Source organism: Elephantulus edwardii, unplaced genomic scaffold, assembly GCF_000299155.1.
Source record: "Elephantulus edwardii isolate Elephantulus edwardi_28Jun2011 unplaced genomic scaffold, EleEdw1.0 scaffold00206, whole genome shotgun sequence".
NCBI lineage: Eukaryota > Metazoa > Chordata > Mammalia > Macroscelidea > Macroscelididae > Elephantulus > Elephantulus edwardii.
The window spans coordinates 214078-230424 of NW_006399956.1; the positions used below are offsets into that span (position 1 = coordinate 214078).

At 36.7% G+C, this 16347-nt stretch overlaps 1 protein-coding gene across 3 annotated transcripts in view; it reads right to left on the reverse strand.

Annotated features, from left to right (window-relative positions):
• Positions 1-4345: 4345 nt before the first annotated feature.
• The window catches only part of ABCC9 (ATP-binding cassette, sub-family C (CFTR/MRP), member 9), a 227669-nt gene continuing 215667 nt past the window's right edge, over positions 4346-16347 (reverse strand). For 2 of the 3 annotated variants that reach the window (XM_006897200.1, XM_006897201.1), the window contains exons 35-38: positions 14188-14291; positions 11647-11780; positions 8547-8609; positions 4346-4483 (exon numbers count right to left, since the gene is read on the reverse strand). In XM_006897200.1, the coding sequence (XP_006897262.1) occupies positions 4346-4483; positions 8547-8609; positions 11647-11780; positions 14188-14291 (439 nt within the window). Of the gene's footprint in view, positions 4484-7687; positions 7826-8546; positions 8610-11646; positions 11781-14187; positions 14292-16347 lie in introns of those variants that run through there. The other variant, XM_006897199.1, reaches the window with a different exon arrangement.

The following is a 16347-nucleotide window of genomic DNA, read 5'->3' on the forward strand; positions in this document are numbered from 1 at the left end:
ACTGCTCTGTAGGGTCTTCATGTCCTAAGAAGCAGATCACAAATCTGTCTCCTGAGGCACCTGTGAGTGGGTTCAAACTCCCAAACTATTGGTTAGTCGGTCTATACTTAATCATGTGTGTAACACATGACAATTAAGTCCACTTATTTAAGAAAGCAAGTAAAGATAAAATGTATGCTTGTGGGCATGTAAGTGTAAGCATGAGTATCCTGAGTTATCAGAACAAACAACTCAGCAACTACCATTGCAATCAAGTTGGAACAGACTCATGGCTGACTTTCCAATGGTTTTCAGAGCTATACATCTACGGGAAGAGCTTGCCCATCTTTCTTCTGCAGACTAGCTGGTGGATGAAAATTGCCTGCTTTTGGGCTAGCAGTGAAACACTTTATCCACTAGGTCTGAGAAAGAGGGTAGCCATATAATTTAATAGATTCAAATAGCTAGAATTTCTGTTTAAATTCAAAGAACAAAGGAACAATTGTGGTGAATGAAAGAAATATAGTAATAATTATCTAAATGACAAGAATAAAAAATTAAATCTAATGTTGAAGCAAGGTTCAACTGCCATGAGTCAAAGAGAAAATGTCTAGATATGGAGGAGCCAGCTGAAATGCATGTCATTCTGATAGAAGTCAAGTTGGATAGTCTTTTACTAAATATTAACTGAGAGTGTTCACAAAGAGTACATATGTATGTACAAAGCCTTCATTTAAGAGAAAATAATGTAAATAAAATAGCATTAAACAACACTGTAAAATTTCTGTGGTTGTACAAGTAACTTATTTTGGGCAGTAGGAAGACAGAGTAATAAAAATAAAGATGAAAAGACTGGAATTAAACTTTAGTAATGAGCCAGTACATGCATGCTGTAAGGAGAGACAGGTCTTTAGAGAAGGACATCATGCTGGGTAGAGTAGAGGGACAGCGCAGGAGGGGAAGACCCTATATGAGGTGGATTGATTCAGTGACTTGGGTAATCAGGATGGGTGTGTCAGAGGCAATGAGATTGGCACAGGATAGAGCACAGTTTAGGGCTGTTGTACATAGGGTCACTATGAGTCACAACGACTCGATGGCACATAACAACAATGAGCCAGTAAGACAATTATCATAGAACCATAGATTAAAGAACTACAAACACCAACCAAAGAATGTGTCACAAAATAAGTGACGAAACATATATTGGAAGACAACCATAAGAACTGATCAATAAAGCTTGGGAAGGGGTCCAGACATGCAGCTATTTTACTAGAAATACATACCAATAAACCTTACCGGTATAACTTCCAATTAGTGGAACCTTCCTCAGAGTATGTATATTAAAGTAATGAAGTGCTTGACTCTGGCAAAAGTGTAATAAAATCATGAAAGCTGGGTCAGTCATTATCTCAGCAAGCGCTGCTGATTTACATTTATTGCTCAGTTCTGGTTGATCCATAATTGTATAAGAGAAGGTATAACTGCTTTATTAAATTGAGGAAAAAGAGCAATTTATGGTATAATGGCAAGCTAGAATAACTCAGAATAAACAGAATATGGAAATGTGAAGAATAATACACTATTATAGACACATGGCTAGTTATAAAGATAATGACAGTTCAATCAATTATATTTAGTAGTGTGCACTATGAATCAGGCATTGCATTAAGTGCTACGAGTGCAAAGACAAGAAAGATATGGTCCCAGATCTCAATTGTCAGTTACTTAAAAGTGTCTTCTAATATCTAATGGAGAGCTAAGTAAACTTGAAAGTGGGGCATAAGTAGTAATAGAAAAATAGAGTATGCACAAATACATTAAAAAATGGTTTTTTCCTGATACCAGTTATCTTGTAATTTTACCACAAAGCTTTACTAATTTGTTGTTTTGATTTTCTTTTATAGATATGCACCTATTTAGATGAATATATTCATATATTCCCTATGAACAAAAGGTCTGAAGCCCCTCTATAACTATCTACATTTATCAAAATTCACTGAGTTTCCAGAGGCAAGTTGTTTAGGAAGTGGATGCCACTCCTGCTTCCAATGTTGGTGGTGGTGTTCTATGCTGTTGAGTTGGAACCAACTCATAGCTGACCCTCCAGTGGGTATTCAGAGGCAGTTAATAGCACAGGAGGAGACTGCCCATCCTTCTGCTGTGGAGCAGGTAGTGGATTTGAACCACATGCTTTTGGGATTGCTGTGCAGCTTCTTACCATTAGGCCACCAGAGCTTTATAAAATATACACATATATAAAAACATATAATAAATTGTCAATCAATAAAAAAGTCCCTGACTTTATTCATTATAGTTTTGTAAACAATTAGGTATTTACCCAACATGAGAGACTGAAAGTTATGAGACTACTCATGATCAACTACATGCAATACTGGTAACTAAATGTGATTCTCTGTTATTGGACATGCTTCTGTTGACATTGGTTGCACAGTGGTATTGCTGTCAAATACTGAAAGAATTAATCCTATAAGAAAAATCCTAATTTATTTGTGAGAATGAAATACCCTGGTAACAATTATTGGGCAATACCTTACACACTAACATTCTTTTAAGAGATCTGTTAACTTTTTAAAGCATATTTTGATGATTGATTTTGCAATGACTAGCTTTAAGGAGACATAAAAGGATTATTTTCTATCAACGAAGGTTTTATACACAACATAGAGTGGCCGTTTATGCTCAATAACGTAGACCTCTTTGGCCATCCTTTTGGAATTTATATTTTGTAAACATTAAGACTCCATATTCAGATGGCAGTTGAGTCATATATTCTAGATTACAGAAGTATTCCAGAACACAAATACAAGTGCAGTTTTTTTATCAAGCGGGAATGCAAAATACAATAAAGCGAATACAAAACTTACAGAAAACTCATACTACTGCCATCAAGCTATTTCTAATTCTAAGTGACCCCTTTATCAGGATTCTGAGTCTGTAAGACGGAGTGGGAAAACTTCCCATCTATCTTCTTTACTGCTGCTGGTGGATTTTAACTTCCCTAGATGCATGGCATTTTGGTTAGCAGTGAAATATACATTATAGGCTATGTTTCTAGAACTCCTTTTATATAGGGATAGAGAGTGTTTTTCTTTTTCCAGCAATATAAATATTCATAATTAGAAGGGTCCTCACATGAAAATCAGTGATCTTTATACTTGATAAGTTCAAGTATCAGAGAGAGTAGGAAGCCTTGGGTACTGACATGCCAAGTTAATTTTTACTATTTTTATGTTTATTTTTCTATGTTAACCAAAATATAAGACTGGCATCAACTTTGCTTGTTTGCTCCTTTAAAAAAAAGAAAAAAAATAGCAAGGGAGGAGACCTTCCAGCAGAGCAGCTGGGGGTTTTGAACCATGTGCCTTTGGGATTTCAGCACAGCTTCTTATGACTAGGCCACCAGAGCTCTTCCCATCGAATTTTCATGCACTCTTTACATACATATTAGTAGTAGAATGAGTTCAAATGGATACCACCGGATATAAATGCCTAATAGAGGTAACTTTGTCTACCTGGAAATAGAAATGTACTTACGATTCTTTGAATCACAACCATAGTCTCTAATGAATAAACTACAAAGAGCTCAGATGAGCTAAAATAGAAACAAACCTTGTCACTGTCTGAATTTTAGTATGGAAAAAGGTCTATTTTGCCAGATTATCTTCAGAATTCCCTATTTAACTATGGAAAAATGGAAGGATAATTATAATTGTTCAAATATCCAAATGCTTTTTCATGACCTATCTTAGTGAAAGACTTAGAACTAGAAATGAAATAAATTTTTGTTTACAAGAAACAATTCTGAAGAAAAAAGACTTACTGTGATATTCCTTGCATGAATGAATACAGAAAAGTTCTCATACAGTAAATAATGAAGTTGGATGTTTCATTTATAACAAAGAGGAAAATGTACCCTTTTTCTATGCTTCTCAAATAACATATGGGAAGAATACCAACAAAAAAAGAAAATATATCTTTACAAATGAAAGGATAATAATACTGTATATTTTTTCAGCTTCTATGCCTTAGACATTTTTAAGAGAAATGTTGTTCTTTCACTTAAAGGAGACTACATATTTTAGTACAATTTGCTAATTCTTAGGGGAAAAGTAGTAATAAGCATGTTAAACAGTAATAGCTAAGAAAATATTAAAAAATAAAGAAAAGATAATATGTTAACCTGTGCACAGAAAATATTATTTGGTAAAATATGTTCTTACTAATTATAAAATCTACAACATAATAGGTAAGCTTTTGAAATTCTATGGAAGTTTCAGGGACTGCTTCATAAAGGCTGAGCTTCTTTTAGCAGGTTATGGTTGCATCATTTTAAATTTACTCTTCACATGTCTGCACGGACAAAAGAAGCAAATACTCCATCTTCCTGGGCCAAGAGGCTTTCTGGTGTGTCATATTCTAAAATGTTTCCTCGCTTCATCACAATAACCAGGTCAGCTGTCAGAATCGTGTGAACCCGATGCTGTGGGTGAAAAGAATACATGCATTTATTACACATTTTGGGGCACAAATTCAGGCAATATGGTATGTATATTCCATAGATTATTAAGGGATACTTACTTTTCTTTGAAACATCAGCATATATGTAAGCAGTACAGAATTTTTTTTATTTTAAAAAAACTTACTTAAATTATAATCTACTTAGGGTTTTGCAAATAAATTGTCCACATTATTACCTACATAAATAATGTGCATGATATGCGTAGGAAAATTATGAGGGGGCTATGCAACTTGAAAGTATTATGAAAGGGGCAAGCCTTTTGTAAAAAAATACGTTGTTGTTTTTGTGTATTGTCAAATTGGAATCAACCCATAGGTGACCTTTGCTTGGGTTTTCAGAGGCAGTTAGTGGCATGAGAGGAGATTGCCCACCCTTCTCCCACAGAGCAGCTGGTGGCCTCAAACTGCGTGCCTTCAGGATTGCAGTGCAGCTTCTTGCCATTAGGCTACCAGAGCTCCCTAAAAATATGGGAAATACCTTTAAATATTGTCATTCTATGCCTTATGTGGACTACATGAACTTGAGTGTAGCTACTTTTATATCACTTTTATACTTTTCATGGAGCCCACTTATTAGCACAAGGAGGCTAATAAATGTTTATTAAATACTTAAATGATAAGAGGGACAATAATAAACAAGTCAGGCTATACTTCAGTCTCAACTACAATACTCTATTAAGTAGAGTTAACAAATTTCATGGGATACCACACAATTTTGAGATCCTTGGGAAATTGTCAAGTTCTGAGAACAGATAATTTGAGTAAGATCATTCTGGCATGCAACAGCAGTAAAATGGATTACTGAGCATTTTAAACATGCTTACTCACACTTGAGTCATTAGAGAACCCTTACTCACTACAGATGACTTACCACTCACTCATTCTCTTCCACATGACACTTTTTGGAGTGAGGCTTTAATATTAATAATTAATCACAATGAAAGTTATAATTTAGTAATTACGGACTATACATTAAGAGTTCTCCTCTGGTGACTTAGTGGTATGCAGGTTACACTGTTAATCTAAAGGTGTGTGGTTCTAATTCACCAGCTGTTCTTAAGAAAAAGATGGGCAATCTCCTCCTATGCAATTACTGCCTCTGAAAACCTGCTGGAGGGTCAGCTTTGGGTTGGTTCTGACTTGATAGCATGCAGCATCATTCTGTTGTTGTCAGTACAGTAGCCATCTAGTTGAGTAAGACTCATAGTGACTCTATGAAGAACCAGCCTGAATACTGTCCTGTCCTGTGCCACCTCACAATTTCTGACACACTCAAGTCTACTGCAACAATATGTATACTTGTTAGTTATTACACCATTAAATCATTTGCTCCAATAATCCAAATTAACTTTTACTTGACAAAATACAGTGCCATTTATAAAAATAGAGGCATTAATCTAGCCACAGAAAAAAAGAAATCAATTCTCATGTATAAAAGTCGCTGATTATTTTGCCGCCTGACAGTTCTTGCTAGAAGCTGAAGAACATTTTCAGTGCTGGCTAATGAAATTAGCTGGAGTTTTTTAGGCAGAAGAAAACCAGTTACTCTTTTTCTTTTTCTTCTTGTACCATCAAGTCAGAGCCAACTGGCAAAAGGAGGAGATTGCCCCTTTTCCTCCCGTGGAGCATCTGGTGAATTCAAACCCTGTGCCTTTGTGATTGCAGCACAGCTTCTTGCCATTAGGCCACCAGAGCTCCCTAACAGTTACTCTTAACTTTGAAGAAAGTCATTCTATAGGAAGTCTACCACAAGTGCAATGCATGTACTCTCTTACCAACCAGTTAAAAATGGTTACACGCTCCCTGGTGGAGGGAGTGGATGGTGAAACTTTCAGGCATTTTAGTTGCAAATTAAACACCAATAGTCTTGAAATTATTTAGGGTAAAAAAAATTCTGGTATCCTGGAGTTGATTCCAATGCAACTAGGTAAGAGCTGGTTTACTGACTCAAAAGCTGGTAAGATGAGGCAGTCTTCAGCCTTAGTTATTCTATGTGGCAGTTCTAGTCTGCCCTACTCATAAACAAACTCATTGCATTATGTCAGAACTTACTCAGAGTGCATGCTACAGAAGGTTTTTGAGAGGCTGTAAATCACATGGGAAAAGATTGTCCATCTTTCTCTCAAGAAGCTACTTGTGGATTCGAACTGCCAGAAAGGTGCTGTCTTTGGGTTAGCAGTGCAATTCTCTACAGCCTACACCATCAGAGCTCCCTAGTCTGTCCTATAGGGTCACTGTAATGAAGTTGGGTAAAGATAACTATTCTAGGGAGAAGTGTTCTGTGAACACAGAGCAGAAATATGGTAACTGAGCTTTTTATTTGGATAGATGTGGAGACTATGCTCACATGGTCTCTCAAGTGTAAACTAAATGGGAATACCCAACATGTAAAGCTTCTTGCAGCATGGAAAAGACAGGACTTTTCATAGGCAAGGGTCTGTTTGAATTTTTCCCCCCATTTAGGCGTAACACAAATTTATTTGTCCCCTAATATCTTTGCACCTACTCCAAGGCAGAAATATTTCAATAGATTAAAGAATTATTTTCCAGGTTGGCCAGTTCTCTCACTTATTAAACATTAACATTTCCCCATGGCAGAAAACCAGGGAATTTATAGGAAACTTGGGGGGGGGAATGGAACTATCTTTATTCAGACACAGGCTGTAGCAGTAAGTCCTAAAGGGAAGTATTCCATCCCTTTCCTGAAGAAGCTACACTTCAATGGGTGCTCTTTCTCATAGTCATCATGCACAGGAAGGGGAACACTACACAAGCATTCCACATACAATTCCCATTGCTCCACAATAAAACTTCAGTCATTTCAAAAAAATTACGCAATGCAGCCATTAAGGATAGAAAGGCATGCTAAAGATACCCACAAAACTTTCTCAAGGAATTGTGACATTTCCCCTTTGGAAATTTAGACTCCTGGGTTCTCACAAATACTTTGTCTTGCATGTATACCTTTGAGAACACATGGATTCATCTAGTACTGACTGTAAAACTGAAGCACCATGTTGAACTCATTTGAGTGATACCACCCTGTGTAAAGTTCCTGCACCCAGAGTCACCCCTTTAATCACAGCATAAGCCTTGCATCCCTAAGAGGAGATCACTAAAATAACTACCAGAAAAGGAGACACTTGGCAGAGCACATCGTGATGGTCTACTTGTTGGTCATCACCAAAGTAGAAAAGAGGCCATTCTTGTGGGTGAGTAAATTTGGACCAGTGTCACACTCCACTAAAATACCCTCAGAAAAGACTAAAACAAGGCCTGCGTCCATAATAGAGGAGACACGATGCTGGAAAGAAAAGAAAAAGGGAAAGAAGAAGAGGAAGAAGAATCAGCAAGGACAATGCCAAAGTGACCCATTAAAAATTAGTTTTTGTTGTGCAGTAAACCCAGAGGTAAGCAAAAATTTTGTGCATCTATTCACAAAGAGAAAGAGATAGAAAATCATGGCTTGGGTTAAGTAAGCTTTAGGTTGAATTATAAAGATTTAAACAGTTTTCCAATTTGAGTAGTGCAAAGTAAAAGAAAATGAATTTTATTTTGCGGTGAGGTATCTCAGTGCCTCTTATTTCTTTTAAAAAGATAAGTGAATATAAATAGAGATTAAAGGTAAAAAGCAGCAGAGCTGGTAAACAAATTAAGGAATCTTGTTTCTGGACTTGCTCACCATAGACTATTGGGTTGTACACAAGGGAAGGCAACTGCAGCAGTTATTGAAAAGAAAACGATTTCGTATGAGTTACCATCCATACTAGGCAAAAGGACAATCTGGTAATCATAGATTTATGAGATTCTATCTTTGTCATTTAGGAGAGGCAGTGAGAACAGATAGCATAACTTTCAAAACAAAGCTTTTCTTTTTTTTTCCATAGCACAGAAACACTGATGGAGAAATACACACTTCAATGTAAAGATATGTTAATTTCTCAAACATAAAACCTACTGGAATAAAATGATTTGAGGACAAAAGCTAATAAACAAAAAAAGTAAGTTAACTCTCTCACACTTACAGCTATTGTAACAACTGTGCGGTCTGCAAATGCCGTCATTACCACCTTCTGCAGAATGTTTTCCTGAAAAACAAAAACAAAACTGAATTTTCTCTAGCTATTATGTTCACTTGACTTAATAATCTGATCGTAGTAACAATGCTCCAGGGAGCCTGATCCTTTCTGAGACTCTCTCAGTCTGTAGGCATCTCAAAAATTCAGAAGAGACTTACAGATTTATTGCCATTAAACACAAAATGTCCAATTGCAATCAAATGAATTGAGAAATTATGGTACATTCATAAGATGAAATACTACGCAGCATGCAGGAGCAATGATTTTGAAAATTACTACCAAACTTGGAAGGGTCTGGAGTGCATTATGCTAAGTGAACTAATTCAATCTCATAAGGACAAATACAACACAAGACCATTATTGTAGAAATGGGTATGAGAATCTAAGGGGGGTGGTAGAAGCAGAGGAGTGAAGATGGACAGGGGGGTAATTATGTAATCATAGGGTCACACAATTTGATGTGTAGAGGAAGGGGTGGGTAAAGGACATGGGAAAGAGCTGGTGTAAAAAGCAATGTATATGAACTCTGTAAGTAAACCAGTATGAAATAAAAATTTTATTTTTTAAAAAGGGCACCGATACAGTCATGTTATATTACAAGCTCCTAGCGTTCAAAACGAATCTGTTTTGTTAGTTTGATGTTAATCTTTGTGTAAGAAAAAGGAAAAAAGTTAAGTTTGTGCCAGAAGTCTGGATTTTGACCCATTATAGAATAATAAAGGTAAGTTGTTGTGTGCCCTCGAGTTGATCATGACTCACAGTGACCCTATGCACAATAACTCTGAACCTTGCTCTGTTTGGGGCCAATCTCATTGTCTCTGGCACACCTATCCTCATTATTCCATTTACTGAGTAAATGCATCTCATCCAGGGTCTTCTTCTTCTTGGCTAATCCTCCACAGTTCCAAGCATAATGTCCTTTTCCAAGGACTAGTCCTGCCTGGCAACATGACCCAAGTATGTGAGATGGAGTCCTAAAATCCCTGCCTCCAAGAAGCAGCTTGGTTTTACCCTCTCCAAAACAGACCTGTTTTTTCTCTTGCCAGTCCATGGAATGTTCAACTCTTCTCCAGAACCACAACGCAAAGGCATCAATTATTCTTCTGTCCTCTTTGTTCACTGTCCAGCTCTCTGATGTATAACAGGTCATTGCCAAGACCATAGCCTGGATTAAGTGCACCTTAGTCTCTAGAATGACACTGTTGCTCTTTAGCACTCTGGTCCCTGACCACAAATTTATCTAATGTGATTCATCTTTTGATTTCCTGAGTACGAGTGCCAAGAGTGTAACAAATGCAAGAGCCATTTTTATTCTCTCACTACAAAATTTGCTGTCATTAAGATTTTAAAAATGGTCATGGATGAAGATTCCTCTTCTAGGAAAATTCCTATTTATTTAACCTTTAATGGGAAGGAGTTCTTTCTCCCAATCAATTGTCATTTCTCTCTCTCTTCCTACAATGTTCTTAAAAATAACACCAATATGATAAAACCTTAGTAATTAATCCTAATTGTAATGTTGCTAGGCTAAACTAGTGAAATTGGTTTATGACAGATGGTTTTTACAGATTAAAATTATGATAACTTTTGAAAGATATAATATGGTTACTTTAATTGATTTTTTTATAATAGAAATGATGTCGTTAGCTGCTGAAAATCTTGAAACTCACTTTTGAGCAGTTTAACCATTCAAAAATGTGATGAAAGAAAATAAAATATGGTTATAAGATTATGTTTTTTGTTTCTCTTCTTTGTGATGTCAAGCCTTTAATGTCAAATTAACTTTTAAGAGTCACATTAATTGCTAGCTTACACTCAGTGAGTGATTAATGTGACATTTCCTACCACCCAATCACAGCTTTCCAGACAGATCTTTTTGGGAAATAATTTCTTCCCAAAGGCAAAGTTTCTGATGTAATACTAGAAAAACACAGAACAGATCAGTTTGAATTCTAGTGAATCCTTCTGTAAACTTCTTTAAAATGAATAATTTGGTTATCAATACATTCTATTAAGTAGAGATTTATATCGTTTATTCTAGAATTTATATGAAATAATACATGAATTTCACTGAGGAGGACCTGAAGCTCTTGCTGTAAAAGGTCAAGGACTGCAGCCTTAAATATGGATTGAAGCTCAACATCAAGAAACAAAGATTCTCACCACTGGGCCAATTGGCAGCATTATGATAGATAGTGAAGATACCAAGATTGTTAACAGCTTTAGTTTCTTTGGCTCTACAATCAGTACTCTTGGTACCAGCAGCCAGGAAATAAAAAGACGAATTGCATAGGGAGAGGCTGCTCTCAGAGACTTCACCAAAGTACTGAAGACCAACAATGTCAGTCTGGAGACTAAGGTATGGCTGATTCAGGTCAAGGTTTTTGCAATTATTTGCTCTGTCAGAAAACTAGACAACGATTAGGGATAATATAAGGAGAATTGATGCCTTCGAGCTGTGGTGCTGGAGAAGAGTACTGAATATACCATGGACTGCCAGGAGAACTAACAGATTAGTCCTAGAGAGGGTAAGACCAGGCTGTTCTTTGGAGGCAAGAATTCTAAGGCTTTGACATATTTTAGGCATGTTGGAGAGAGACATAATGTTTGGAAGCATGGAAGGACAGCACAAGAGAGGAAAACCCTTGATGAGATGGATTGATTTAGTGACTGTGGTAACGAGGGTCTTTGTGTCAGGGACAATAAGGTTGGTACAGGATAGAGCAGGTTTCAAGGCTTTTGTACATAGGGACACTATGAGCTGCAAGAGACTCCACACTACATAACAACAACTCTCTTTAATTAAATTTTTGAATCGGTTTTGAGAACTTATAAAAAATAATGAAAAGTTTCTTTAATGTTTGTTGGTAATAGTGATGCTTTTCAATCTGCTGTTCTGTCACATTTACTATGATGCTCAATGAGCAGTCATTTGATGATTAAGGAGACACTTAAAAGATACTTAAAACAACAGTACTAAGACCTCAAAAGCCACTGAGGGGAAAAAGGAATCATTCTTATGTAAAATTTTAGGTAATACACTCACCGTGGCCATATCAATGGAAGCTGTTGCTTCATCCATGATAAGAATGCTGCTCTTGCGGACGAAGGCCCTAGCAAGGCAAAACAGCTGCCTCTGTCCAACGCTAAAATTCTCTCCCCCTTCAGTGACAATTGCATCTAAACCAGAGGAAGAGGCAAGAATTCCATTAAGAAATATTACTATCATTTTCCTTGGGTAAAATAAAAACCAAACCAAACCAAAAAATCACACAACACCACAAACCCATGTTATGTCTTTTAATAGCATTCTGGATAACACTGCTGATGCAATTATGTCACAACTAGAAAGATGAAGAAGAACTTTTGGACAATGAACATGACCCTGGATGTCCTAATTTTGACAATGGATGTTGAATTTACTTTCTTGTAGTGAGACACACAACTTGGTTACATAGTTTGAGGACTGGAAAACATCCCAGAGATTATTTAATAGATATTTTCCTAGGGCAGAAAGAGGTAAAGTACCTTGTCCAATGTCACATAATTAATTTGACAAGAAACAGTATTCTTTACTTCAATTCCAGGTCTAATTCTATAATTCCATCCCACTGGACTTTAAATGTCAAACCTAGGGATTCAGCATAGTTTTATTCATTGTATTCCTAACATTTACCATTGTATTTGACAAAGTAACAGAATAAAACATTGTTGAGTAACTACATGAATGGGATAGCCTTGTTATCTTTCCTTTTCTGTATTCCACTTACATTTCATAAAATAGACTACTGCAATTTTAAGAGAAATCATTTTAAAAACATATCTTTTATTAAAATGCAAATAACTTTTTGTAGATGTCTTAAGAAATTTACATTGATTGTATTCTCACTAAATAAAATAATCTCTGGGGATAATTCATATTCATCACCAAAGTTGGGCTGAGCCAGATATGCATCAGGTGATTTACAAGATCTTTATTTAGACCATGAGCACATACGATGTGCAATCAATCACACAGTATCCGTAACATCCACTGTTCACACTGTGCTATAGCCTAAATACTACATATACAATTCAAAACAGGTGCAGACAGTTCTCAGGCTAGTGATGAGAAAGACTACAGAAATATAATTGACTCTCTTTCCAATTTTTAATAGGGGTCTCTTGGTGCCAAGGGAAAAAAGATCTATAAGCATCCACCAATTTCTCAAGTAGACTGGCTGAGCTTTCAGCACAACATCAAACAAATATGGGAAAGTTCACCCAGACCTCTGGATCTGTTCCCACAATGTGACGCTGGCAAGGCCAATGAAATAATCCTGAAAGACATGCTCTTTCAGATTTTTTTATGGGGTAACGCCTTCTCCTTGGGCTATTATTAAAATAATAAATGACATTGTTTTCAAGTGAATCCCTTCTCCCAAGTAAAGTAACAAATAGTTTATTTTGATGTTGAGTTTTAAACCAGATGCCAAATATTATAAATTTTTGCTATTACACGTTGGGCATTAAAATTAGAATATCAGTAAACTGTCTTCTTTGATATTTCTTTAAATGAGATCGTATTTTAGGAAAATAAAACAGTGTTAAAAATACAAATGTTCATTTTTATGAGTTAAAGACTATACCACAAACTCTGTTGTTGCATTTTTCTTGTTCTTTTCTCTTGTCATTCATCCTAAATTGTACTGTTTTTGAGATTAAATTCATGTCAGTAGTTGTCTGAGTACATGATTAGTTACAAAACTTGGGCTATAGTAGTCCACTACCATCAAGGAAAGCCTCATGGTACCAACTCCTACTGACTGTCTGTTGGATTTTCATGTCTGTAAACTTTCACAGGAGAAGATCATCTTTCTCCCACAGTGCCTGGTGAATCTGAACTGCCTACCTTTGGGTTAGTGGCACAATACACAATGTACCAGAGCTTCTTATGCTGTTGTTGTTGTGTCCATTGACTTGGCACTGACTCATAGGTAACCTTCCAGTGGGTTATCAAAGACAGTTAATTGCACGGGAGGAGACTGCCCATCCTTCTTCCATAAAACAGCTGGTAGATTCAAACCTCATGCCTTTAGGATTGCAGCACAGTTTCTTACCACTAGACCACCAGAGCTCTCTCCTGTTGCCGTAAGGTAAAAGGCAATCATGTCTTCAAACATGATGAACATCATACCATTCAAATAAAGAGAAGATGCCATCTGTCTGAGAACAAAACGACTACCAAGATAGAGGAGTTCCTGCCTCCAAACAGTCCCAAGTACTGTCTGGACATGAGAGCCTTACAATCTTCTGCCTTTCTACTTACAGAGGGCAAGAAATTATGCAGCCATGTGAGCAGGTGTGACTGCTGAACACTAATTACAGTGACTTGTGACAAGCGATGCTAAGAAGACTGTCTGGAATGATGTAGAATAGATTTTGTTCTAAGTTTTGACCTCTACATAAAACAGCAATAAACTAAAGAAATGCCTGGATAACCTTTAGAGGACTATTTCAAGAATAAAGGGAATTAACACTATTTTTAACAATGTAGAGAGAGTTTCTTAGCATATATTAAAAAAGTATATTTTCAATAAAATATTACCAAGACCTCCTGAGAGTGATTTGACCATATTCTTCAGCTGAGCAATTTCCAAAGCTTCCCAGAGTCTGTCATCAGTGCATTTGCACTCTGGATCTAAATTAAATCTGCAAAGGGAAGGAAAAATCCATGATGAGGTCAAAAAAGAAATACATTGCTATATATGTATTTAATCTCTGGCTCCCTTTATATAAAACATTAAATTCAACTTGTATTCATTACTGCTGTATTCCTAGCACCTAGAACACTGTGCAAGGCATAAAACAAAACAAACAACAAAAAACACCAAACACTGAATCCAGTTAATTCTGACTCTTGATGCTGCAGTACAGAGTTGAACCAATCAGAGGGCTTCTGTGTGTGGAGAACTTTATGGGAGTAGTTTGCCTCATCTTCATAGAGTGGCTTGTTGTTGTTGTTGTTCTGGTGTACCTTCAAGTAGAGAATGACTCATAGCTGACCCTTTAGCTGGTTTTCAGAGGCAGTTAATTACATGAGAGGAAAATTGCCCATATTTCTCCCATGGAGCAGCTGGTGGATTTGAACCTCATGCCTGAACAATTCCCTCTCCTGCGCCATCCTCACAAGCTCTGATAAGCTCGAGGCCATTGGTACCGTCTCTATGTCAAGCCATCTCGTTGAAGTTCTTTCTATCTTTTTCTGACCCTCCATCTTTCTCAGTCATTTTCCAAGGCTGCCCCTCCTGGCAACAGACTTACAGTATATGAAGCAAACTTTCAAGATCCTTGCCTTAAAGAGTATCCTGGTTGCACTGCCTTCCAGACAGACTGGTTTGCTCTTTTGGCAGTTCGCAGGATGTCCAGTACTTTTTTCCAACATCATAATTCAAAGGCATAAATTCTTCTTTTGTCATCCTTATTCACTTTCTAACTTTTAAATGCATAGGAAGCAACTTGAAATACCATAGCTTGGATCAGGTGCTCCTTAGTCTTTAAACTGATATTCCTGTCAAGAGGTTCTTGACAGCAGATTTTCCTGGAGCAACAGGTCTTGATTTCTTGACCGCTGCCATCATGGGTGTCGATTGTGCATCCATGTAAAATGAAATTGACAACTTTAATCTTTTTTGATGATCGATGTAAATGAAAGTTCATTTAAACTTAGCAAAAGCCCATCACGGCCTAGTCAATTTGACTCATGGTGACACTATGTGTCATGCAGTAGAACTAACTAGAACATAGTAGAACATAACTAGCACCATCAGGTTTTCCTGGTTATAGTCTTTACAGAAGCAGCTGACCAGGCTTTTTTGGACTGAGTTGGTGGGAGCCTATAGGCTTCAAGCATCAATCTTTAGGTCAGCAGCTAAGTAAAAACCACTTGTGTCATCTAGGAGCTGCCACTTCATTTCTGTTAGACGCTGCTAAGTCAATTAGTGCCATAAAAGTATTTTTACAGAATTGGTATCGAACATATAAATCAAGATAAGGATTTATATTGCTATTTTAGATAAGCTGTATTTCACCAAACACAATTGTATATTCATTAAGCCTCAGAGGCACACATTCAGTGCTAGAAGTCAGTAAGTTGATTCACAAAAAATTAAATTAATATAACATTAACAGCTAGACATGAATAATCTTAAATATACTTGCACTTCAAAATAAGAGTAAGAGTAAAATAATTGAAAAACCCTCTGTTGTAGGGTGTATTTCAACTCATGGTGACCCTCCATTAGGTGTTTGAGGCTGTAAATCTATATGGGAGAAGACTGTTTCATCTTTCTCCTGCAGAATAGTTGATAAATTCAAGCCTCTGACCTTTTCGTGAGCAGCTCAACCGGTACCTGCTACAGAACTGAAACTCCCTAATATGTAGAAACATGTAGCAAATACTTTGTAATTAATCAAATAGGAGAGAAGAGCAAGATAACAAATGTTAGATTGAATGAGAGTCATGGTCTGGTAGCTTTTGCCAGTGAACTTTGGCATCAGACCAACTTTAGTTAGAAGAGCGGCCCTACCACTTAGTCCTTGTGCAAACTTGTGCAATTTATGGCTTCTCTGGCTCCTAGCTGAAAGGTTAGCAGTGTGAACTGACCAGTTGCTCTGCTGGAGAAAATTCTTAGTGATCTTTCCTCATAAAGAAAAAAAAAATGGTATACGAACCTTGTAAGTAAACCAGTATTATATAAATATATAT